General features: G+C 39.7%; 1 protein-coding gene across 2 annotated transcripts in view; it reads right to left on the minus strand.

Annotated features, from left to right (window-relative positions):
* TMEM163 (transmembrane protein 163) overlaps window positions 1-27,872 on the minus strand; it is a 96,609-nt gene that overhangs the window by 6,820 nt on the left and 61,917 nt on the right. For both annotated transcript variants that reach the window (XM_027461507.3, XM_027461505.3), the window contains one exon: window positions 13,251-13,347. In XM_027461507.3, coding sequence (XP_027317308.3) covers window positions 13,251-13,347 — 97 coding nt within the window. The remainder of the gene's footprint in view (window positions 1-13,250; window positions 13,348-27,872) is intronic.

The following is a 27,872-nucleotide window of genomic DNA, read 5'->3' on the forward strand; positions in this document are numbered from 1 at the left end:
TTAAAATACCCTGGCAAAAATCCCTGTTGATAGTAAACACTGTCATCATGAGTCATCATCACCTCCATCCATTTTCGTTATTTCAGCAGCAATTCAACACCCAAAGAAATCAAAAAAAGGTTTTGAAGGTTGCATAGGAAGATACACTGGGAACTGGATTACTAATGCAGTGTGCTCACATCCCCCAAATAATTAATTCCATATGTTTTCCAACAATTTTTTTAAGTTGTATTTTCCAAGTCTACTTCATTCTCTGTCAGCCATGAGCTCATTCTCTAGTGCTGGCGCAGTATTGAACAGCAAGACGGAACGCACTGAGGGAAGGAGCACAAAACAGAAGAGGTTAGAACAAAGAACTAGAGCAACTGGGTAACGGTAGGAAAAAAAAAAAAAAAAAAAAGGCATTTGTGAAATTATTTTAACCAAAATAACTGGAAGATACCCAGTCAGTTTTGGAGGAGTAGGGAAAGACTGGGAATGTTTGCTTGGTGACAGCCCAGCAGGTAAAGCTGGAAGCTTCCAGAAGATATGAAACAAAAACAAAGCTTCCAAAGGCTGGATAAGCTTTGCAAAAAGCTCCTGCCAAATTCATGCTTCTATATGTTGTGCTTCTTCCTCAAAAATGTATATTTACCACGCCCAATGATTTAATTTTGATAGTTTGACAAATTCTGGTTGGTTTGGGGATTTTGATCTCATCTAACATTTTATTAAATAGTTCATCTGATGTTTAATGTACAGCATAGGTGTAAGAGTTCAGAATAACCTGAAGAAGAATGACACGCTCCCTCAACCTAATGACCACAGAGTCTCTACCCTGAGCTAGCAGTCAGAGCACTGCTCTCATGCCATCAGGCAGAATACAACTTTTCTACAGATGAGCAAGTTCATTTTCACTTTCTTTGCAATAGTAAGCATGGCGAGCAAACCTGCTCGTGATCCCCCCGAGTCTGAAGGACCTGAACTTTCTTTTTTCCCTACAGAATCTCGACCCAGCTGGTCACCAACTGATAGGAACTGCCTCTCATCAGTTATTGACCCTGAAAAATAGCAGTATATATACTGTGATCAAAATCAGTCTAACAGCTTTAGTGACAGCCAAGGCAACTTATATGTGATACAGGTTTCTGAATAAACTCATAGAGTGAATTTATGAATAAGATTTTTATCAAGGTTTCAGGAACTAAAAAGTTTTCCTAAGCTCTTTTTGTTTAATAACAAAACACAGGCTCATTTTATTGCTAATACCAAAGTGACCGGATCAACCATCGCTCCTTTGCAATCACAGTGGACATAGAAAGAGAAGAAGGTAAAAAACTCTGCTCTTAATGTGAACACCTCAGTAATTTCTTGCTTTAGACTGTGCAGAATAGACTTTCAGAAGATTTTATCTCTTTTTGTCTCTCTAAGCAGTATTTAAAGAATGATCTCCGGTTCGTCGCAGTTCTACACAACAGCCACAAGGAGGCGGCCGATACTTCAGTACAAGGCGAGGAGACAAAACTGAAGGGAAAAAAAATCACCTAAATTCACTTTCCTCAGTCCTTTTCCTCGCTTGCTGGATCTCCAGGCACCCAGCTGGAAGAAGCAGCGTGAGGCTACATGCTGCTAGCAAGAAGGTTTTGTAGATGTAAGAGATCAGCTCAAAATCCGAGGTGAAGCCCAGCAGCTTGGCTGGTACCTACGGCACACAGGCCGAGCAGGTGAGGCAGCAAAAGGGCAGAAATGGGCTCAAAATGCTCCTTGGAGGCTACATACAGGACCAGAAGCTGTAAGTAGTTTAGGAGAGCATCTGTCTGTGCTGGTACACCACCAGCCTGCAGGATGTGACCGCTAAAAGGGGCTCAGCATATTACCTGATCCCTCAGGGCCGCCGCATGACAGGACTTAGGGCTGACGCACCCCCCTTGCTGCAGCGCCACGGGGCCTGAAGAGTTAAGCACATCATACTGGGGCTGTGAAATGCTGCCCATTAAACTAACCATCATTTGGAGATACGAAGACAAGAGAAGCCATAACGGAGAGCCAAATTAATAAAATAAGCCTGGCCATCTGGCACCGTCTCCCTCAGGATGTTCCCTCAGTCGTGCCCTCTCTGTAGCCCTTGCCTTAGCATCTGACGGTCATCAAGAGCACGCAGCAGATCTAGCCAGACTCACTGCACACATTCCTGGTGTTATTTTAATTAAAGCAGCAGCAGCAAATTGGGACAGATGATAAAAATTTAAATTCTGATCATTTCCATATGATAAAGGCTTCTCAGCCTTGTAAATAAAGCTCTTTCCTTTTCCATTTCTTTTCATCATATTCCCTCATTACTATTACACCGTACATGAGACCTCAATTAATAGGCACACGTTATCTGGCTAGATGGCTTCATGTATAAAACAGCAGTGTACACAAAGCTAGGTGCTCATCCTGGGCCGCCATCTCATTACACAGCACTCTAACAGCTGCAATCTCCCAATTTAAGATTATTTTTTTTTAATGCAAAATTTTACACCATGGTAGCTTCCCTGAAAAAAAGAGAGCTTTCCTAGGATGCTTTCTTTGCTCCTAAAAAAGGAATAATAGCAGTCCGCAGGCAGCTTTCCTGCACTTTATCCAAATGCATTGTCCCCACCAGTGCAGATGAGAACAGAGGTCTTCAAAAACGTGACAACATTTCCATCCCTGCTTTCAAGGATCTCACCAAAAGCAGCAGTCTTCTTATGGCTTAAGGAAAATTTGTTGATGATGATGTTGTGACTTTGATCTCTTTCTGAATCTACTGTAAAAACTACAAAAAAAGCTGTAGGGGATGCTTCAGTGCTTAGCTTAGTAGGTGGAGATATTTTAACACAATTCCCAGCATAGTAACTGAATTTTAGCTGATCTGTGCTCCTAGCCTTTTCCTAGAATGTCTTACTTGTTCTGACCCTAATAATTTGCCCAGATTTCATACCATATTACCACATTATTTCTACCAATTATTTTTTTTCTCTTCTGTCCTTCATTTACACACCTTTCATTTCTTCTTTTGGGATGTAGAAATGTTCTTATTTCACCCTAAGTTTACAGCGTCGAGTAAAAAGGTATTTATTGGCATGGGAAGAAGAAGGCCTCTCCAATGTTCCTCATCAGTGGTGAGCCTCCTTCCTCCGTCAGCCGCCACCAGCAGCCCCCCAGCATCACAGCCAGGAGCTGCTGGTACCATTTCTTCATCCCGCTCTGCCCTTCCCACAGAAGGCAGCCTCTCAGCATGTCCCACCTCTTCTCTGCTGAGTCTTGCCCAGGAAAGAAGGGTTTGAAATGAAATGAGACGTCTTGGCTGAGGAGGTAGGGACGTATTCCTGGAACGCTACAGCTGCTGTTGGCAGAAGTGATGTGACTAGCCCAAACCACGCCGAGTTTGTGCTGCTAAATACTGGTTTTTCCCATCCCTGCTGTCTCACACATCCCCACAATGACCCTTTTTCAGTCCAGGATGGGTCACTATCCTCTCCAGCACCCACCAGGGCCTGCTGCCACCCTGTTCCCCGTCCCCACCTCCACGTACCCTTGACTGCCACCCGCCCTCACCTCACCTGGGCATGCCGGCTGGCAGGGAGCACCTCACTTAAACAGATTTTGGTCTCCTGCCCTTAGAGATGTTCCTAACACAAACACTTTTTTAAAAAAGTCAAAATCTCTACCACACTTTCTCAGAAGTAATAAATAGTTTATGTAATCAGTCTACAGGGAGCTTCTGGGAAGCCAGAGGGCCTACCTCACCAGCTAGCTTCAAAAGGGACAAGAGTTTTAATTGCTTTTCACTGTCAGAAAACAAACCGACAGCCCAGCCTCTGACTCAAGTAGCAGACTCTTCGCATGGAGACACAAAGATCTATTATTAGCTCCAAAACAAAATCCTTATGAATGTTTAAACTTGTATCCTTAGTGCCAAGGCACTGTGACGAAGCAATTCCACACTCACTTTGTATCACCGCACCAAGACCTGAAAACAAGACTTCATCAATCACTTCAATTAGCTAGTAACCCACAATTTAGGATAAAAGCTATCAACTACACATTTTTTTCATGTATCTGCAACATTCTCACCAACCAGTAACAGCATGTGTGTTTTAGGGTTAAATTCATTGTTTAAGGTCAAACAATGAACCATCAAACCAAACTTACTGTAACAGTAACAAAGCAGGATTCTGATGTATAATTAATATATACAGTACTTTGATTTGAAATTATGTGCAATAAATTATATATATATACGTGAGAGACTAGAAGTGTATAGAGAAGTACGTATAGGGACACATGTACATATAAACACAAGCATTGCTTTATTGCTATTGACCTATAATTCAGCTGTTGATGTTGTTAAATATATTATGTATTTATTATAAATGATTGAATTTGCAAATAAACTAGAACTCAAAACGCTACACTGTGCCACTTCAAGCTCCCTCTTCAACTTTAATCAATAATATATGATAGAATTACACGCGGCCTAATCTTACAAGGGATTTCTTTTATAAAAGCATTGGAGGCACCACATCAGATGTGCATCACGTCTTTTGTATACAAACTGATTACATTTTCCTTCTTTGTTCTGCAGGAAATGTCAGAAATATGGCATGATGCTTGCTTACTCTTGCAAAAAAGTGTCCTTTGCCATACTAATGAGGACAAATGCCAAACTGCATTGACATTACATGTGTTATACTATTATCTAGGGAAACGCAAGCAGTAACTGAATAGTAAATGGATATTGATTTACAACCCCAGGTGAAATTAAAAGAGTCACTCTCAGTGTTGCTGGGTTGGGCTTTTTTAGCCTTCTTAATAAACAAGAAATTGTCTGCAAATTCTTTGTGGCAACAGTCAAGCTAAATCTCACCATTTTACACAAATTATATTTATTTTATTCAAGAATATATGGTGATTGACATGAGGAAGGTTAAAAGGCAAATGAAAAAAGGTTTTTATCAGAGAGATGTCAAGAGTTAACACTAGTAAATCCAAACACAAAACAATGCTTGAAAACTATGCTTAATTTGAGTTTTAAACCCATTTCCTAAAATACTAACAAAACATCAAGAAATTACTAAATTTTACCCAGAAATCTAATCATAATGTCATCAATGTCATGGAAAATGACATAACTCCTCCTTATTTGTAATGAAACGTGTGCACCAAATCCTCAGGGTCAGTACTGGGTATGGATATAGCCCTGAAACATCAATAAAGGAATGGCAATTCCTTTTCCTACTGGGAATTACCTTATTATGGCCAACACTGGCTGGAGAACAAATGCTGTGAGGAACAATAGGGGTAATATTCTGAATCTGATAGCTATAAAAAAAAATAGTAAATCACTTCTGAGCCGTTAAGAAGTGATTCTATTTTAGCTTCAGTACTCAACATTGTAGGAAAAAATAAAATAAAATTATACAATCTGAGAATGATTCATTTAAAATTAAGTGGAAGGGTAAACAGAATGAAGGTTTTATATTCCAAATGCCAAATGTTGATTAACTTAATAAGTTGGATATAATGAAGAACTGCTAAAATTATCAAAAAGCTTAGTTCCAAATAAACCAGAAAGGAAGAGCAGCTGGCCTACTTCTAACAATTCCAGCATGTGTATTAGGAACAAAGAAAAAGAGAAGAAGGAAAAAAAAAGAACTGATGAGTGAAAACAAATTTCCTTATGAGTCAAGAATATGTAAGTGAAATAACAACTTAACAACTTTGGCATGTCATGCTGAAACAGACCCTACAAAAATAAAGCTTCACAGCTACGTAAGAAATAAGAAAAAAAAAAAAAAAAAAGAAAACAGAAAAAAAAAAAGTGGAAGTTATAGCTGTAATGTCACATCACTCTTTGCTGTGAAAATAAAGTTTTTCAAGGATTTTGTGACCTTTCTGTATTTTTTAAAGTCTTCCAAGCGTACTTGCACATAGCTATCTCTCATGAGAACTGTATTCACAGTGTTTGGGCACTGTATAACCCCCCCCCCCCAGGAAGTTCAAGCCAGTGTTACACACTTACGTGAGAGCTGAGGGCACTGCACAGGTTCTGTACAGCACATCTATATCCACTATTCTGTATATATATTCTCTACTCACTGTTCTGTGCACCACACCTATACCCAATATTTTTCAAGAAATCTTAAGCAAATATTTAAGCATCCTAGCTATATGAAAAAAATAGGAGAGGAACAGTATGATTTCTTTCAAAAACAACATGTTCCAAAACAAGTGTAAAATGTCATCACATCTCTAAATTCATAAAATATGAAAGCTTTAATTAAAAACATTTTCAGACAAATGAGAAAGGAGGTCACAGCTTGATAAAGAAAATGACTTGCGCATATGTGTTGATGCATGCACAAACTGCGTCTACATAGACGCCCACACAGATTTGTCTCCAAAGGAAAATGAAGCATCTCTGCAAACTCAAGGCAAGGTTGGATGTCAGTCAGATGCTCTCTGGAAGGTACACAGAAGCTGTATGCTCATCATTTACCACCCTGGCTAACTGGGGAGGTTCCAGTTGACCAGAGGTTAGCAAATGTGACTCCAATCTACAAGAAGGGCAGGAAGGAGGACCCAGGGATCCAGGCCTGTCCATCTGACCTCAGTACAAAGGAAGGCCGTGGAGCAGATCACCTGGAACGTCATCTCATGGCATACACGGGACAATCGTGTGATTGGATGCAGTCAGCATGGCTTTATGAAAGGTAGGCCCTGCCTGACTAACCACATCTCCTGTGACAAGATGATCTGCTTACCCTTCAACAAGGCTTGGGGCCTGGTGCTGCAGTTGGGGCACACAACCCTATGCAGCCATACAAGCTCAGGGAAGAGTGGCTGGGAAGCTGCCCAGCAGAGAAGGACCTGGAGGTGCTGGTCTGCTGATGGCTGAACATGAGCCAGAGGTGTGCCAGGTGGGCAAGAAGGCCAATGCCACATGGGCCTGCATCAGAAACAGCATGGCCAGCAGGACCAGGGAGGTGATTGTCCCTGCGTCCCCAGTCAGCCCTGATGAGACTGCACCTTCAATAGTGGGGCCCTCACTACAAGAATTTCTTCACAGAGAAGAAATTTCTTCAGGCATTGGAATGGGGAGGTGGTAAAGTGGCCATCCCTGGAGAGACACACGGATGTGGCACTGAGGGACATGGTTTAGTGATGGAACTTGGACGGTCAGGTTGACAATTAGACCTGATGATCTTGAAGGTCACTTTCAACCTAGATGGCTCTTTGGTTCTGTTCTCTGGTGCTCAGTAAAAGTAATTTCCACAGCTTTCAAAATGTGACTGCCCTATATAGAGAGAATTTTTAGTTTCAGAGTATTTGTCACAGTAATTGTAGAAACACAGGAGGAACTGTACATCCATCCCCTGCCAGGGCAGTACTTGCAGTAAGTATGAAGGGAAACTCACCTGCAGGCACTTTTTGTTGTTCCTAAAATCAGGTGTGAGAGAAAAACAATCCATTATGCTTCTCAATGCATATATTCAATTTTAATGCTTTCCAGACCCTTTGGACAAACAGATGCCTTTAGCTGCAGTACTTCTCCTACATCTACACTTTTATCATCTACTCCCTAATTCATGGATTAATTAATTTAAAAACACAGTAAACAATATAATTCTATGGACCAGTTGTTAGAAAACACTGCTCTATGTCACAAATGTTGAAAACACTAGCAGAAGGGATTTTATTTCAGACCTTGAGGATTAATATATATCTCATTTACTTCAAAAGAAACTTTTTCCCATGATATTAAAAAGTATATAATTAATACAAGTACAGAATTACAGAGTATGTGAAAAAATTAATTCACTGGCCAACTCTCCTGACACATGATGTCATTTTTCAGGGCAGGCTTCTTTTTAATTATTATATAAAGTAATATGCATAGGGAAAATCCTAAGTTTATCTAACAGCGACAATTTCTGAACTTGCCATTAACCGCAGGAGTTGGAATCTACATTTGTGAAAGTTCTGCAAAAATACCAGTTCAGTGCTCAGTAGTAATTTGGTAAAATGAACATAAGAAATTCGTAAGTCATAATTTCTTCATAAGTCATGAAGAAAGTCAGTGATGACCAAAGATAATGAATGCCTCCCACATGAGGAAGGATTAAACAGAAAAGGATTCTACTGCTGTCAGAATAGACTGGTGGAGCATACAATAGAGAAGACTTAAGACTGGGATGGAGATGATTAACAGGAAAATGCTGTTGCCATCATTTACCTCTTCCAGTACAGGAATTATGGAGGCAACAAATGAAGTCAAAATGTAGTAAATTCAAAAAAGCACAATGGCAATATTTCTTCCTACAGTACCTAATTACAACATCATATGATGTTGACAATACTAAAAACCTAAAAAGTGCTTTAAAAAGTGTTAATAGAAATTCCTAGAAGAACAAGGGTATCAGTAGCTAGCATCCCCACGACCATGGGGCTTGCTGAGATGCAGATGGCCAGAACCAGGACCACCGGGCCCCTGCTGCTGTCAGGAACAGGAACAGGAGCCAGGGCCTTCAGCCCAACTCAGCACGGCCACTGTTGTGGTTGCATATAGAAAACACATGCATTACCAGCAGCCAAAATTCCAGACAAGCATGTATTATTAAAATGGACCAGATTTTAAACCAATTAATCTATCTAGTCATTTATATTCTACCTTGCAAGCTATTTCGAAGGCAAATAGAGTTCTTGGTATATCAAGCAAAGGAACTATAAATAGAAATAGAGCATTTCTGTGTTTTCCAGGGTTTTGAAGTATTTGAAAAACTGCAAAAAACATTGTCTGCTGACAGCATATACACTACATATTATTTGTAATTACTTAACACAGAGGAAAAGGTAAAATAAATAAAAGCAGAAAAGAAAGGGAGAACCAGTATCAAAAAATGCAGAAAGTCAGTAGTTCTAATTGGTCTCTCTTCTAGGCCAATATACATTGGGAGTGTTGTAATTCAGTGTGTTTGAATGAAATTACATTCAGCAAGGAATAAAAGAGAACTCAGCTAGGTGAGTGAAAAATGCCTGCCAGAGCTAAACTTGAGCTCCAGTGCTGCAAACTGAGCTGGAAATGCCATGAATATGTAAGCCTGTCATTCTCCTTTTGTTTGTCTGAATCCTGGTGAGGACTAGCAGACCTGCAACTGAAATCATCATATGAAATGACAAAAATATCACAGACTCCTGCTTCCAAATGTCCACATAAATAAAATAAAAGCTGTGTTCCAAACACTCGAAAAAGCATTCAATTGATTTCTCAGTCATGTGAAGTTTGCATCGTTTCTAGCTAGCAGTTTTGCCATGAAAGCCACTTGTCTGAGATCCATCCACTTCAAGGACAACAGAATCTCTATACTAAAGAGCTCATAAATTCTTTTTTAAGGAAGTATCTTTCTCTCTGCATGCATATTAAGAACCAACAGAGAAGTAACCAATGTATCTTATATCAAACAAGAAATACAATTAACTTTGTATAAGTGATCCAAAATGATTCAGAAGTGAGTAACTGCACTTTTAGGTCTTTAATCATAGCATGTTACAGTTCACTAAAGGTTACTTGATTGCTTGATCTGTTTCATTTGTTAAATTAAATTTCTCCACATCATACACTATTTTCTCCAAAACCTGCACAAATTAAGATGAACTCAGAAGTTATAACTGCTCGGAATTAGTAACTTTGACAAAGTCACTGAAGTTTCCCAAAAATTAAGATGTAAAAAAGACTTTATAGTTCTGGCTGTGATGCAGTCAGCCATGGTGCTCTGCATTAACATTTTTGTTAATCTGGAATCCCACACAAATGGTAGAGCAATGCATTCAAAAACATTTCTGTCTTCAAGACTGATTTAATTAGTTTTGTGTTCACCATCTGAACACCAAGTCATTTTCCATCTGAGTTTAACCACATTATCCCCTCAGACTGAAGTCACACATCTAAAATTTCACACGATGCTCTGAAAAGTACCCACACCTTCCATGACCTTTGCTTCAGGAAAGGCAAATTCAGACATATTGTACAAAAGCATCATGCAATTATGACTCAGATGTGAACACGTACACTGTAACCTACATCTTCTTAACCTGGTAAGGAGTTTTTCATGCTACTTTTATATCAGTTTGGGACACCAGTGGAGTTACACTGATCTTTTCTTCATCTTGATGTTCTATTCTTGTTCATGCCACTAGGATAACATTCCTGGCATCAGAGTAGCATGCTAATATGAAATCCCAATGATACAGAAATCACCACCATAAAATAGTCCATGTCATTATTTGATGCAGAACGGGTTAGTTCATTTCTAAACAAAATGCCATAGCAGAAAATGTTCTTTTTCCATATGTGTCTAGGTTATATGATGTTACAGAGATTGGTTTTATTAGTGGTTAATTCACTGGTAGTTCAAGAAGTAGAAGATATCAGCCTAGATAAAAGTAGACAAAGAAACTTCTTCCACTACTCATTTCATTTGAGCAGATTTCTGCCCTTCTGAGAAGCTAATGATATTGCCTAGGCAGCTGTGCATGAACTGAGAACTCCCCGTGATCAGCAAAGACCTAAACAACTGGGAGGAATAACTGCTTCCACTGAGACAGAGAGCACTGCATAATGCTAAGGGACAAAATCAGGATCAGATTCAGGCACAGCTGGAGCAAATGAAAAAGTTTTATTAAACAACATCCTTCTGCCCAAGTAGTTTTAATGTAGCAACACTTAAGTTTAATACCTCACTGGCCACTACTTGCAGCAGTATCTTCACTACAACGCTGTTCTCTCAGTCCCCTCTTTTTTCATTGTTATTCCTGGTTTATACAGAGATCTTTCACCTGTCATGCAACCCTTACCTGCACCAGTTTCACAGTGAGATGTACTGGCAGACTTTGAAAAGAGAACCCTTGCCATGTCATTTAGGAGACACTCAACAGAATCATCTTTTTTCATCCCTTGTTTTAACCTACTTTCCAGGGAGAACCGCAAGGTATGAAAATCCCTTTGTGCGTGCATTTGTGTGCCCTGCCAGACACGTCTTTCAAACCACTGATATTACTGGAGCACATGCATGAGTGAGAGCAGTCAGTCAGATGTCACAGGAACAATACTGTCCACTTATTCTGATACCAGGTCAAACGTAAGCGGTATCCACCCCAACTTGTGCCTACTCAACACAGTTTTTAGGCCACCAAAGTCTAAATCCAAAATAGCCTGGGACATAAGGGATCTGCACAAATTATCCCTACAGGACACTTGAAACACAGTGGGATTTGCTCTGAGATCACCTGTCTGTAGATTTCATGTTTTATTCCTGCTGTAAATAAATTTCAAAAATTAAAAGTTAAAATGTGAGGAAGTACAACATGTCTGAAATTCATATGTAACTTTAATGGTGCAAATAAGAGACATTTCTTCCTGTGTAAGAAACAGAACCCTCACCTGCAGGTGATACCTGTAATGATGGAAGAGTGAGATATGCCATGCCTTTTAAACTTTTGTTCCTACTGCTGAAATTACTAGGGCACAATGAGTTAGACTGAGCCATCTAAATTAATCTGATGGATACTACCATCAAGTCACCAAATGGGTCTTTTATTTTTAATCACGGCCTCCCTTCTTATTTCTGCTTTGCACGGTCAATAGTATGTATTTATATTGAATTTTCTCATTAAATAGGAGTCAAGCTGTAGCCAGATGCACTGTTTGGGCCAAGCCAAGTTAAGAGGTTGTCCATCTTCAACTGGCCTTCAATGTAGGGTCTTACCTCACCCTTACCAAGATCTCCTTCAGCCTTACTGGCACAATGGCATCCATGCTCGCTCCCTAACCCAGTTCTGTCGAAAAGCTCTGGTTGAATTGGAGAACTGACTAACAAAAGCATTTGAGCTAACCTAGATCATTTTGACAGAACCAGGCTGGGGAGCAACTACATGTGCTGTTATGCTGGCAGAGCTGAGGAGGCAGTAAATTATGAAGAGTGGAAAAGAGAGGAAGAGAAATGCAAAGAAAACAGGAGTCACCTGTAGCCAAACAATGCACCTGGCTGCAATTCAGTAATGCATTAATTCATGGGCTTTTGCTATGCTACTCGTGGTTGCCCAAACTTCACTAAACTACTGAAAATAACTTTCTGTAGTTGCCCAGCTACTACTTAGAAGTTACCAAGGGCGTACAGTACCCAGAATTCATCTGCAGTGCTAGCAGTGGGTAACAGGTTCAAATTCCATTGTCTCTTTTTCCAGCTCTGCCTCCATCTCCTGGTCAAAAGCAAAGAGTTGAGGCTTCCCTCCAGCAATGTGTGAATAATGGGACTTGCTGGCGAGAAGCCGAAAGACTGTATACAGCCCAAATTTAGTATGTATATAGCCCAAACTTCATGAAGGCTGAATGCAAAAGGTCCGGGTCAGGTTGCATATGCAATACCTGAACCAAAGCCTAATTTTGTTTGGGCATATTAGAGAGAGTCTTCTGGGAGTGGAATTGTTGCCAAATGGCTCTTCCAGTGATTTGGATGAGTAGAGCTCAGGAAAGTTAACAACCACTACTGGAAGGAAGCAAGCAGGACAGGACAGAGCAGAACTGAGAGAAAGGCTGCTGCAGAGAGCTGCTCTATTGGCCAGGTAGGGGCTGGCTTTCATAACCAAAAGAAAGCAGAGAGCCGGAGAAAAGCCCTTTGTGATGCCCCATGGTGAACCAGTTGAAAAGCCAGCTCTTTCACTCAGCATGCTCCCCTCACCTGTTTCATTCTTGCTACTTGTACATGGCTCTGGAATTGGAGGCAAGAGCTGGAAAACAAAAAAGTAGAATCCCAAAATACATTTTCCACATTAAAAATAAAATACTAAAGCTATTGGAGTACTAAACTGTGGAAAGATTCTCATCTTAAAATTCTACCACTTTCTTTAAGCCCCGAGAGACTGCCTCACTTTAAGTGAACTTCTATTCCTGTATAAAAACCTGTATAAAAGTTTTAAGTGATTATGCTGCAAAAGATTTGGCCTGTAAAGGTAAATATGAAGGAGAGAAGATGGAGTCAAGCCTGTAAAAACCTATAAAGTCCAGACTCCATCACATGAGAAAAAAATACTGCTTGAAGACCAGGACCTGTACGTGCAGCCAGGCAGGATCTGCAGCTGCCACAGCTTCACCAAGTTCAACAAGGTTTGATAAAAGGAGACGCTGGCCTTTCTCAGTTTCACTGGCAGTGTAAAGAGAACATTTTAAAGAACATGAATCACCTTACCACTTCTGGAAGCACCTTCTTTGCTAGATCGTGGATGGCTTTGATCACAATACATATAGATGATAGGAGGAATATGACACCCAAGATAACACAAGCTCTGTGGAGAAAAAAAAAAATGGTTAAAAATTTGCTAAGAATATATTTGGAGTTTTCAACTCTCCTTCTGCTGATGGGTAACACACAACTAAATTTTAATGATAAAAAATCTTATGTAGTTAAAGATAGAGACTTGGATCAAAGAAGAGGAAAAAAAAAAAAAAAAAAGCATTTCTCAAAAAAAGAGGCATCTGGATCCTTCCCAGTTCTTCAAACTTGGATTGTATGTGAGAAGACAGGGTAGACCAGATGATGTTTCAGAGTATGAGTGAGGCAGAAAAACATGCTTCTTCTGATCCTGATGACTTACCACGCAGTCCTCTAGAGGTCTGTTAGGTCTGCTTCTCCATTCATTTTTTTTTGTTGTTGTTTTGTATGGCATTAGAAATAAGCAAGGGAACTTCATCCTCTTTACCAAACTAGGGAAGATGATTGGTGCAACTGAATGTGAAACCTCTGTTTCCTCCCCAAATCTCCATAAATAAATTATTTAATTAAACACAAGTATTAAAAAAATCCAGCAGGTTACGTCACTGGGATTGTTTCACAGGCTGTCCAGAGGTCTCTCACAGAATCACAGAATTTCTAGGTTGGAAGAGACCTCGAGATCATCGAGTCCAACCTCTGACCTAATGCTAACAGTCCCCACTAAACCATACCCTAAGCTCTATATCTAAACGTCTCAGTACTAAATGTCAGAAGAAAGGAACAGAGCCTCACCAAATTAGGTGCTGTGTGGAATTAGACTTTTTGATCCTGCCCCACAATCTGGTTTTAGAAAAAGCAAACAAATAGGCCATCGAAGAGACAATAAAGTAACAGAATAATTGTTTTGGATGGGACACAGGCAAAATAAAGGGCTTATAAAGCAGGTAATGCAGACCCAGAAGTTCCCAGTCAAAAAGAAAATTCTTTGTTTTGTTCAAACATGGACTAATACCACTTTGAGATGGAGTTCCTCTTGCTTAGAAATACTACAGGATTTAAGGCTTTGATTTTCTCTACACAAACAATAACAGCCAGTCTACTACAGTATTGATATATCCATAACTCCACAAGTAGCTCTTCATATACAATTCTATTAGAAAATAGCAAAATAACATAAACAGATACACAGTAAGAGCAATTTTACTGTTTGAAGCATTAAATATTTAAGAATTGATTTCTACATGTACATTTTTTTCCCCCAGAAGTTCTATTTCCTTTCTGTGGTATTCATCGCTTGGTACCTATCTGTTAGCTCGGTCTATGGGTGCTATAATTATTCCAGTAGCATGCTACTATTTTTACCAATTCAGACATCAGGCCATCTGGTGGTTGGCAGCACAAGCAATGTTCACATCAAGCTCAATCTGGGGACTGCAGTTGGACTGGTACTGCTGTGCCTACGACAGAAGATGCAGCTGCAGCAGTGGCACAGGTGAGGAGCTGGAGGAGCTGGTCATTTAATTCCCTAACACAAGGAACACAGAACCACACCGTGGACAATCCACATAATCCTGCGGGTGAGATCTCAGTAAAGAGGCAGCCCTCACACAGAGGAGCACAGGTAACAGAGGCCAGCATCCTTCCCAGCACCAGGGTAGTATGCTCAACAAGGTACTGTCTCAGGTAGGCACAGCTCTGCTCCATCTATTTTAGGAGATGCTCAGCTCCTTATAGTCTTTGCAATAAACTGCAGCACAGCCCTCAGTCTTGTCCAACTTGATGTGCTGTAAAAAGCCTGAAGAAAAGTTTAGAGACAGTCCTGTTACCCCAGAGTCCTACCCCTAGATTCCAACAGGAGAACAAAAATTTGGTCCACAACCTGTGGCAGAGAAAGAAACTTGCAGAATGGATTCCCTGCAATCCTGCAATGATCATTAAATAGTCAAAAGGCTGGGAGGAAAGTTCATTTCCCAAAAAGAATGAGCAAAATAAAAAATCAGAGGGCTTTCGGTTTTCTATAGTGCATTTGCAAGCAGATCCCAGTTCTGCAGTTGGTTCCTTCAGAGATTTGCAGTTTCACCCTGTCCAAATGGATCACTGCAGACATCTGTCCAGAGCCTCTTGACCTAGTTTTGTCCAACTCAAAAATTTCCAGTACTGCCTTTTACTACTTCTGTAATATTTAGCACTGTTGTAACCTACAAAGTTTATTAATTAAATCCTTCACGTGCTGAGCCAGTGACAGGCAGAAATAAGATACATACACTTCATGCAAGAATTACTGACATCTCATCTGAAAGCAACACGGAAAGAAAAACTTTTCTGTCATTCCCAGCAGGCTTAAACCAACACAACCACAGATTCATCAGCTGGAAAGAATGGATTAAACTTCTTTGTGCCAATATTGTTTAACGCCAAGGGAATGGGCAAGAGAAGACAGCGAAACATCATCACCTTCCCTTGGCACATCTCCTATTCCCTGTACACATCCTCTGAGGAAGACAGGCAAGCAAACAGCAGACTAGCTGGCACAAGTTTAATGTGTCCAGGGAATCAGCACTTGCCCTGGTCATTGCCTGATTTGGTTCTCACTCCTGTTGGACTGTTTGTGCTTACCCTGATCTCTGTAAACTCTCCCACCACAAGCCTAACAGCAAACATTTTGCATCTTTGCTATTGCCAGCAGACAAACCATGACTTCAGCAATCTTGAGCTGCTTATCTTACTCTCCAGATCGGTTTTACTGTGTCAAAAGAAATCCCATATACCTACTTAGCCAGAAATAGCTAAAAGAAGAAAGAAAAAAGAAATACATTAATAACAGTGACATGAGTATTAATAGCAGAGAGAAATGCAGTCTGAGGCTTGAATCAGCATTCAGACATCATATTTAGCAAGCCTAGCATCTCCTTTACATTCGGGCTTTTGGAATCCACAGCCATGCAAAATTCATGAGCAATGGTATAGTACTTTAAGTGCTAAAATACATGTTTCTTGTCCTCTTGAGTGTATCAATTCATCTGCAAAACCACTAGAGCAAAACACTGCATTACTACTGAGCCTACTGAAGTAGCTTCTTTCAATCTCATTAGCCAGAAAAATAATTTCTATCTAGACTGCAAACTATGCAAAACACAAATAAAAATGCAGAATAAGAAACCTCCAAAATTAATTGGAAATTTTAACTATAGTAAATAATGAAAAATTGTAAATGATTAGTACAACCTTGCTTTCTTTTCAAGCCATTAGACAACAAAAACTTTAATAGAAGCCTGCTAACTTTCATCTGCTAACAATTATTCAACTGCTTTGTAACCAAATGAAATGTTTCCAGCTGCTCATGAAGGGTGTTAGTGCCAAGGTTGTAGATAAATGCAATTTCATTAATAACATTCAATTAAATTGGATGAGCCAAATGGCATTTCTAAACAAGTTCACTTAGAAGTGACTGTAAAAATTAATGAAAGAGTAGTTAGATAAAAGTGAGGTTTGACTGGTATCTGATTTTCCAGATACCACTGGCTTGGGATCACCATGGCGTCAAAAAACACTCCTCAGACAAAGCATCTCCCTACTTGATCTTAAAAATCTGAAACATTACAAGTACCATATTAAATAGAAACAGAAAATGATGAGTGCATTGTCTGCAAAATTCACCATTAGCTATCAAAGAAATCTGTTCTTCAAATTTACGTGAATACCCTACTCTTACTTAAAAAGAAACATAAGTAGATTTTTTTTTTAAAGTACTTATTTACAGCCATTTCTACCTAAGATAAAATATGATCTTCCCACTATTTACTACATCATCAGAGATATGATGTATCTATAATGCAAAATAATCAATCACTACAGGTTTGGCAGGCTACAGAAAAGGTCTAACGAAGAATGCATGAATCTGAAATTTCCTTCATTTCCGTGTAATGTATTACTTTAATGGCTTCTAAACAGAAAGAGGAGCAGAGAGAATTTAGTCAAAACATTTTAAAACCTAATGGAAAAAGATGATTGGATTTCCAGAAACAATGAGCTTTCTGGAATTGTTCGGAGTGCAGAATATAAAGAACCAGAGACTAATTCAGAAAGGACAAGGTGAGGGCACCTCTCTGATATGCAAGCAATAACCAACTTTTAGGACAACTACAGCTCAAACATTCAAAGGTTTTTTCTTAGTGCAACAGCACTGGGAAGGTAAGAGTAATTAAATTTGCATGCTAAGTAGTTAGTAGAAAGAATTTAATACTACAATTTTAACAGTGAAACCATAAGGTCTTCTTTAGTCTGCTGTAGGAATTGGTAACATATGGTGATCTGCAGAAGATATTTCTTGATGCATTTTTGATGCCGTATTTCTATACAAGAAGCCAGAAGACAATATAAAGTATAATTCATTGTATTAAAAAATGAACTCATAAATTTTGTCAGCTTTTCAATCTAACTTTGTCACAGATGAAACTGTTAAATCAGTCATACCACTGCCTTGAGCATTAAGTATGAAACTATTTGGACTTTAAAAATAATTTATACGGCTTTCAAGCTTTGATTACTCTTAGTCTACTTGTAGTGGAATTCAGAAATTTGATTATGTCTGAATTCTAATAATTAAACCCCTGTCTCGAAGTAAAACTGGGTTCTGGGTGCACTACAACCTGACCATTTCCCAAAGACCTTTTTCTGAAAGCAGTGCTACAACCCACTACAGTAGCAGTACAACAACTCAGACGCAACCCGTGTATATTTATACAGCCCTATAAATACCCATTTTGATTTACACCAGTCCTGGATATTTCCACTAAAACCAATCATTATGAGGATAACTGTAATTGTATTTCACAACATACTGCTGCCACCTCATCTGCCATAGCACATTCCCCCCTGTGGAGCTCAAATAGACAAAATTCTTCATTTTGAGGACAAAGTCTCATAACTCAAAAGGAAAGACGAAGAGGAAATCCATCAAAGCAGGCAGCTGATAGTCTTTCCCTTAATCAACAGTTTGCTATTTTGCATACGTTAACGGCTTTTAAGCAAGTAGCTATGAAAAGGACTGAGATTCAGGGGGTTCCAACTCCACAAACTGTATTTTCAGGCTGCTATCAATAAGTTACCTAGTTATCTTTTTGTTTTGTTTTGTTTTGTTTTTCATTCTTGCCACAGATTTAATTTGGGGAAGAAAAAAAAAAAGTCTAACTATGCAATACATTTGCATCTAGCAGACACAGCAAAATAGCCTACTAATTCACAGATTTCTCTTTAATTCTGTCTTGCATTTGGAATCATTTGTTAGGATTCCCTACAGGTAGTGATAAGAGCAAAATCCTGTGATATTTCAGTCTTGGAACTGAAGTCCAATCTCACTCAGATTTCAATGGTGATTATTTTTCAATGTAATAGAACAATTTTACCTCTTGTATGGCTCTTGCCACACTGATTACTCATTACAAGAGTCAGCCCATTACTTGCTCTTCTGTGTAAGCAGCAGCCAAACTGAATTAAGATTGCAGATTTAGACACTCAGCTACATGTTCTGTAATGATTTGGAAAGAAAAATAAATAGATAAATATAATTGAAAAGTTATGAATACACCCCCAGAAACAAGCTCTGCTATGTATTACCTCAGAAGGGATCTTTACTAAGCTACACAAGGATGACTGACAGCAGAGGTTTCCTCATATCAATTCACTGCTATAAAATACCCACTGGAAGGTGCTTTGCTTCTTAATTATCATCCTTCTATCTTTCTGGCAAATGGAATACAGTGACACAGTACCAGCAAGGGTCCGTAATGAAGCTCTTGGTAATTACTCCTCTCAAGTCAATCTGCTCTAATATGCAGCAGAGGTGGTGCAGCAGAATTAAGGATTCAGAAAAAAATTAAGGATGCATGTGAACACAACCTGCAAATATGTGCTAGCCTTCTCTTAGCAGCTCACAGCTACTGTTGTTTTGGGGCAGTAGAGAGGAAAAAGATTCTCATTTACCTGGTAGTTTGTCTGTTACATCCTGGAACCAATTTTACCAGCACACTTCAAATTCATTAAAATAGTCCCTGCAACGTGATGACACCATGTGGGATAATACAAGATTGCCAGTAGCAGTCTAATTACTTCCCAGTTCTGCTAACTTGATACATCTAAAATGCAATATTAAAAACCTGGTCTCCCTCCTCATTTAGGAATTATATCTGTCACTAAATATCTTGCTATTTTGGTTCTCTGACACTGTGTACTGAATCAGAGCGAAACAGGACTTCAATGCAAAGATGTATTCAGGTTTTTAAAAGCTTTCAGTTCTACTGGTAATACAGCTACAGTAATATCTTGAGCAGAAAACAAACTATCTGCAGGTATTATTTTTTGCTGAGGATTTCAAAGGTGTAGTTTGTGAGGACCAGGAATCACAAATCAACACCTGCAATAAAAGACTCTCTGATTTCAGACTGGCTCAGCTCTAACCCACATCTGCACATCCCCGTGACATTTTTACTAGGCTAAATCTGGAAGTTAAACTTTCCCATAACAACAGAACTTCTAGTGGAATGACTCTCTCTGACAACATAGGTGCATACAGCGGTAGCTCATTTCATTGCATTAGGTGCTAGTGCAGATTCCCAGTTTCACCACAAAGCAATTCCAAAGTGGTTTTGGTCAGTTGTGTTCAATCCTTCCTGGCCCCTCCTTAACTCTCATAGCCTGGATTACTTTACACTGTATAATATGCATTCAGTATATCCATATTTCATTCACTCATTCAATTTACCTTTTTCCCAAATGAGCGTGCTTCCTCCAATATCCACAAGTTCGATTTTATTGCTCTCCCTCCTCACTTTTCTCTTCCCGGGTAATACCGAATTTCACTAGGCTGTATCAATAGTTTACGTACCTGCACTTTTTGGTCTCAGCTTGTGGTACTAATATGTAAAAGCCCCAGGTGTTCCTTAGTGAAAACATACATCCTGCGGCTGAATTAGGCCCCAAACTTTCCTTAGCCTGCAGGTAGAGATGGCTAACTGTAATTTAGTTTAATTCTGGGCTTTTGGGTTGTTAAGAACCTTACCGTGATGTATTTCTCTACGAGAAATGGACTTTCCACCCTGAGAACTGACTGCCCATCGAGATTGTGCAGCCTTCATCCTTGGAAGTTTTCAAGAGCCTCCTGGATAAAGCTCTGGGCAACCTGTTCTGATCACAGAGCTGACTGCTTTGAGCAGGAGGTTGGGCTACAGATCTTCAAAGGGCCCTTCCAACCTGAATTATCCTATGATCCCATGGATCTTTACCCACAAAACATTTATCTCTGAAGGTTCTTTCAAGATCTTCTAGCACTAATAGACCACAGAAAAGGCAACGTTACAGTCTCTACAGGCTGTTTTCACTGCTGGAGTGAAGAGGTAGCATGAAACTTTGCAAGGAATTGTAAGTTACTGTTAAAATGTGATGCTGCAGGCCAATAAGTGCAATATGATTTCTAAACCCATGAGTAATATGAGACTTTTCAGCAAAGCTGAACAAATCAGTTTTGTGATGGATATGTGATTTAATCTCTGAATAAACCCACTAATGAATCCTCTGGAGTTTAAGCGAGAAACAAAATTAAAATGATAAAACTAATTAATTTAATAAAGACCAGAAATGTGCTAATTCCTGTTTCCATGCGATTTGAAAGGACTTTAATATTAGTGGGTGACAGCATGAGCATCATGTATGCAATTATTCAGGGGAAGTCATATGGCACAACACTGCAAGGCAGTAACTTGGAGCTGGCAATAGCCTGCACCACACTGCTAGATGAGAGGCAGTCTGCCTGCTTCAACAGAGCGAGGCTACTTTCATTAATATTTGTATTACGGCAGCTCTTATAGTCTGATGACAGTAGCCAAGTATGTAGTTCCACTCACAGCCAGACTAAGATGTAAGTGTAGGCAAGACTGAATGTTGATACTCCAAGGGGGAGAACTCAGAGGAACAAACCCAATCCCTTGGTCACCAACAAGCTATTCTGTGGGGGCAAACCAGTGGCTTCTGGCTGGTGGGAACGGTGTACAGCAGAGTAGAGAAGCCAAAGTCAGAAAAGGCGGTGGACAAAGAACAGGTAATGGAAGAAGTCAGAGGACATTTTAGAGAGAAGGTGCTAAAAGTGCTCATTTTGGTTTACAGACATCTGGGGAGACAAGGGAGGTTCCTGCTTCTTCATCATACTCTGCTGTTGGATATCAAGCTTCTTTGTACCCAGTCAGACAGTTGTACTGGTTGTTTATGTTTGTGGTGTGACTTATTTGTTATCAGGTTTAGTTACTGATGAAGGCTTGGACACCAAGCTGTACATAATCACAGCTGTTCTGTCTTTACACCTGCCTGTTGCTGGGTGAAGAGAGTCGCTTCAAAATGCACAGGAACAAAGTAAGCTCGATGTTCACTGCACATGTCCCAATCCACCTCCAACTGCCAGAATCCAGATCAGCAGCATTACACCTACTCCTTTTCCTCACCACACAAAAAAAAAAAATAAAAAAATAAAATCACCAAATTACAACCCAAAGGGGCTTCAAGTCATATTCCAAACCATCATTGAAAGCACTTTCCTCACTTATTATATTAAAACATATACAGTGTTATCACATGGCCTAACCTCTCCTTCCACAACATGCAGGAAGATGCTGTTTATATCTGACACCCAGGTTAGCCACGCTAGGGATCCATTTCATGTAGAAAATGTCTTCTAGAACTTTTTATTACCCTCGCAAAGGCAACTAGTTGCTGCAGAACAGGGTATTAACATCCTTTAAAATCATGCAGCTGAAATGAGACATCATTTCCACAAATAATTTGAGTCTCTAGGTATTATATATCTGCCAATATCTGCTTGTATCTTAAATGATATCTTAAATATCTGCTTTTAGGTTAAAAGACTTCTCTGCAACTCAGAGATTTTGAAAACTCTTAGGACCAGCTTTGTAGTTTGTGGTCTGTATGGACTGTACAACTGTACTTAGGGCACGCCTGCCTTTGCCTTTCAACTTCCATCAGAACTCATGCAGAGCTCCTGGTCTCGGTAGCCACATAGCAGGTGAGTGAAGATCCTGTCCTTCCTCTGAAGCTGGAAATTAAAGCCTTCTGAGAATTTCTGTAATACTCATTTTTAGGGGGATTATCAAATTGCAGCACAGAACATTATATTTTACATAGTGTGTATGTGTGTGCATACTAGGCAATAACCACAAATACCACCTAATCAACTACTCGTGAAGTAAAAGGAGAGGCTTTCATAAACTAAATAGATTTTGGATCTAGCTCTAGTAAAATCATTGCCAAGTCTACAGATGCCACACTTTTTGAAACAGATTTTAGAATGTATAAATATATACATTTGCTATTTCGTATTTAATATAAATTCTATGTGTGAGAATTTTGTGTGTGTGTGTGCCTAAATGTATGCATACATGCATTTCTGCCTGAATAAGAGCAAAGTTTATGATTGCTTCACTTTTTGCCTGAAGAGGGGATAATAGATTTATGAAGAAAGGATGCAGCCTTGCAAATCAGTCTAATGCAGGACCTCTGAAACTTGTATCCAGCACTGTACCTGGATGCAGCATTTGCAGACTAAGTATTTCAGAAGAAAAATGGTTTACAAATTTTCAGTGATTAAAAAAATAATAATAATTCTCCTCTTATAAAGTAAATATTCAAGCATAGCCGAACACAAACTCTGCTCTGTGCTCCTCCAGGTAGCAGAGACACACACGTGCCACAGGAGGACCAACTCACAGGAGCTGAGGACTGCACAAGATCTGCAGCTCAATTCTGAGCTCTTTGCAGATGGCAGGCAATCTCCGTGCATTTGATGTTTTTCCAGATCACTTAGCTATTCCTTTCACTCATCACAAAAGAGTTTTTCCTCCAGCCACAGAGGTTTGCCCTTAACTGTGGGCAGGTGTGGATTCTGCCATCTGTGCATCTCTTTCTTACGTACAGCATAGACAAAATTATCTGCAGTTCTTTCAGATGTGGCTGATACTGTTGGGTCTGCATTGAGAGGATTATTTTCATTCAACACTACCTACGTTGACAGCACTCATTTAGTAGGGCTAGCCAGTACAGTGGAGTCAATCTGCATGTGAGAATTTAAATAATGTACACATACTGAAAAAGTTCAGTTTTTTGTTTTGTTTTATTATTTTGTATCATGAGAGAACATACCCTGTGACACTGCAGATCAGCATGCTCTCTTCTTGTGAATCAAAGGAAAAGAAAGCCGAGGCAGACCTCACCTGGCAGTACCACAGTCGTTTCCTCCCATTAGGGGCAGTTTCTAACTATTTTAAGCTCTGAGGGCAAAAGGAGGTTACATGATGATGCCCATACTGCATGTCCAAATGTCATACACATACACTCGATACAACTTCATGCTCACCCCTGACATCCCCGGCTTCCAAAAATGTGATGCACCAGAAAGTAAAGAGCAGGAGAAGAAGATGTAAAAAGAAAATCTGTATCCATAAGATACCCATGCTGACAAAGGGAATGTTACAGCAAGACTCTTCCTTCAGGTATTTTCAGGGTGGATGTCTACTTACTACACGGACATTTACAGATGGTTTTATTATTGCTGTTTATTTAACTCTAAATTCCAGAGAGAAGGTAACTAAGCAACTGTTAAGGGTTTCTGATCACTTGACTAGGCTTCTTCAAAGGTCACATGCCTAAGAAGATGTATGACTATTAAAAAAAAAAAAAAACAACAACAAAAACTGTTCAAAGCTGCATCTTTCTCCTAGAAAAAAACATCCACTGGTCCCTGGCAGCATTTGCAGCATTTACATGCCCAGTTGCTGCCCTGCCCCATCTACCTGTCATACTGTCACATAGCCCTAAATTTTACATCTAGTGCATAAAGTCCCAGGAAAGGGTCAGCACATCCTTTTTTCCTTCCTGCTTCCTTGCTTCTTTCCTTCTTTCCTTCCTTTTCTTACCTTCCTCCCTCCCTTCTTTCCTCCTTCCTTTCACTACACACCCATACGCAGTGGATAATCGAGGTGTACGGGTATCCACACAGCATATTTCTAGAGAAGTTCTCTGACATACATGCCTGTGCATATATGTTGTGTAACACACACAGATGAGAAATCAGGTGTACATCTTCACCAGTGAGCTTACTTAAACATAGGGGTAGAGTAGGGACAAATGTGAGAGGTTTTCTAATTGTTGCATCTAGCATGTCCATTATGAGTCAGGTTTCCTATTTACTTCGTCCCTGAGGAACAGTCAAATATCTTGCTTAGAGATATTTTTTGATTGAGTGTGTCAGACTATTCTTACCTTTATTACTGTAATAAGAAAATTAAATCGCATAGTGGGCAAATAATTCCTAATGAACTCGTGCTGCTCTGTGTTGCCATGACATAAGACATAATGAGTGCACCTGTAGCTGCACTACTACAGGTAGCTCCAACTAAGTCAGACATTCTTGCATTTCTTACAGATGTACTTCTCTGGAAAGAAATGTAAAAATAGATGAGAACCCCGGTTCATTCTCCCCATAATTTAAGAACCTATTAAGAATCAAATCCTCAGGGCAGGCATTTTTCACTTGGCCAATGAGTCCAGCACTCTGACAGTCTCAAATCTGGCTGCCACAGCTGAGATATAATGTACAGAGATGAAAGTTAAGTTACTGACACATGGAGAAGCTTTTAGACGATATCTAATAGCAAGGCTGGAAAGACTGCAAGACCTTCCCAGTTCTTGATCCATTGTTTTTTAACCTTGCGTAAAGTGAGAAAAGATATGCAATACAGGTACAGGAAGGGAGATAATTTAAGCCACCTACTGTTCCACGTGTCATCTTAGCCACAGAGAACAAGCACTCCAGACTAATACGCTGCTCCATTGCAGACAGGAACGCCTATTTGCACCCAGCACAAAGCTTTCTCAGCAGCAGTGGAGGTGTGACAGATATCTGCAGCCTTGTCTGACACGCAGCAGCCTCCATCAAATTCCTGTTATTTTAATTCTCCAGCCTACGCCTTGGATGACAGTTTCACCAACATCAGAATAAAAGACACATCTGCATTCATTACGTATCATGTCATGGCAACATGGAGCACTATGAGTTCATTAGCAATTATTTGCCCATGGTACAACTTCATTTTCTTATTACAGTAATGAAGGTGGGACTAGCTGGAGTCTGACATACACAATCAAAAAAACTGTGAAAGAAATGTGAGCATTTTGCTCTTGGCTTTATCCAGCATGCTCATTAACAGTAAGGGTTCTTATTTACTCTGGCACTGAGTTAAGAAAGATGTTGACAGACTGCTTCTTGGGAAACACAGAATTTAAGCTGGCACCATCAACAAAATAATATATAATAAACACCAGCTGCAACTGTCACAAATCACCATGTTAAATACGCTGCACAGTTAGTTTCTGCAATACCGAACACACAAGCCCAAAAATAAAATAAAATAAAATAAAATAAAAAATAGGCCCCCCAAAAAATCCGAGGAGCAATGGACCCTGAGGACATAAGCAGATACTCAGCCCCTGCACTGCAGAGAAATGCAATCGTAGCTCTGTAATCTAGCAGGTTTGTTGCTTTATAACTTAAAAAGTAGCATTTCTGCTTGACCCAAGTAGGCTGCCAACAGCATTAATTTAGGGAGAGCAAAGTCCTGTTTCCCTGAACAGACGGGAATCAAACAGGAGATGTTTCCTTTGTTCGCAGTTTTGAGACTTTTCCAACTACCTACACATAAAAAGCTCCGTCTTTTACTGATTTTTCACGAGGCTGTGTGCCCAAACTTTGTTATTCTGCTTCTCAGTCTCCTTTAGTGGTGGTTCTCACCATCTCCTCCTCAGCCCCAGTTCCATCACTCCAGTCCAATCCTTCATCCCTGCGTTTCCCCGATCAAAGAGCTGCCCTTTGGCTGTACAGCTAGTTACTATTTCAACCTCGCATGAGACATTTCCCAGGTCCCTAATGACTCAGTCTTCTATTAAGAAATGGCATCTACTGCTATTTACTGAGTTTATGTACATGAAAAACCACTGCTACCACATCAATTTCAACAAATTTCTCCCTTCAACAAAATTTAGGTTTGCTTCAGCAACCCAAGAAATGATTGTGTTGCTAAAGATTAACTGGAGGGTAGAATACACCAGAGTATTTGTACACTGGTTATGGCCGCTGGAAAGCAAATTGATTGCGAGATTTTGCCCTCTTGTATTTGACTGCCAAAACAGAAAGATAGTGAGAAACTATCCCAAAAGTACCAGTCACAAGCATATCAAATGTCCACCCCACTCCTATATGCTATTAATGAGCCGGCTAGACAGACTCAAGCAGCATCTCATACACCTTACAATCTTACAGGGGCTTATACCTGATCCTTGTGAATATTCACTCTATTTTCAAAGCCACTTGGTATATCTAAAAATAAAGCATAAATATTTCATCATAATTAAAGCTGGAACTTGAACCTAACCAGATATACCTTCTCATGAAAAATTCTCCAATAAATACTTGAAAGGCCTGTGAGCCTCAGCTCCTCAGGCCATCGATTGCAAGGAGTTTTCAAGTGGGGTGAATCCCAAAGGTGAGTTATATTTGAGATTACTCTAGCTGAACTACCAAGAGAATCAGCAAAGATGTATGTTGTATAACTTCAGTCACATGTACACCAAGAAAGTTCTCCTCTTGCCCCAGAAAAGAAGAATCAAACACCCTAGCAAAAATGAAACAAGTTAAACTCAGCAGGACAAATTTTCTTGGTAGTTACAAAACTACAGCCCCCTGAAGTCAAATGGAAATGCATCAGTTCAGCTTAACAGCACTTGGCACAGCAAGTGCTTTTCTACTGCTCCTTCCCGTACCAGCTCACAAAATGCTGCATCTCACTTCCATATGGCTGCATCTTAGCAAGATTACGCAGTTCTTTTCTATCCTAGGATTTTATTGTAAGCATTTAATTCATCACATATCATGAGTCAGGCTGTATTCCCTGTATCTTTTTCTGGGGTTTAGTTTTTCATTCTACGTTGATGCCCTCTCTCCACAAAGTCTAACAGGACTGGATCCAACTTTGCCCTTCCAGGAAAGGCTTCCCACTGATTTCAGCAGGTTCTGGATCAATCTTCAGCTGTCAAGATTATAAAACATGAATTTTTATACATTTGCAACATGTAATCTATTGGCAATTTCATTTGACTCCTGGTAAAGAACTTAAGAATACAGATTATTTTCAGATACATTAGGATACACAGAAATATAATATTTAAATGAATAAAAGACCTATAGATAAAGAACTAAACTGCACAAGCCGTGGCACACCTTTCTCTGGTAAACAGTAATAATGTGTTTACAGAAAAGCTGAGTTTTGCACAGGCATGTAGTTTCTCCACTAAGGCAAAGCATGGCTAGGCACACAGAAACATGAATAACGCACAGCATGACAGCAGCACCTGCAGGAATTATGACCAATCTGTCTGGGGGGCTTAAAGCAGACTTTCCCACTGAGGCACTGGCACAGAGAAAACAAGGACTGTGAAAGAACAGGTGTAGTTATAGTGCACGTGATACACAAATTATTTACAAGT

The sequence above is a fragment of the Anas platyrhynchos genome, chromosome 7, assembly GCF_047663525.1.
Source record: "Anas platyrhynchos isolate ZD024472 breed Pekin duck chromosome 7, IASCAAS_PekinDuck_T2T, whole genome shotgun sequence".
In the NCBI taxonomy this organism is placed as follows: domain Eukaryota; kingdom Metazoa; phylum Chordata; class Aves; order Anseriformes; family Anatidae; genus Anas; species Anas platyrhynchos.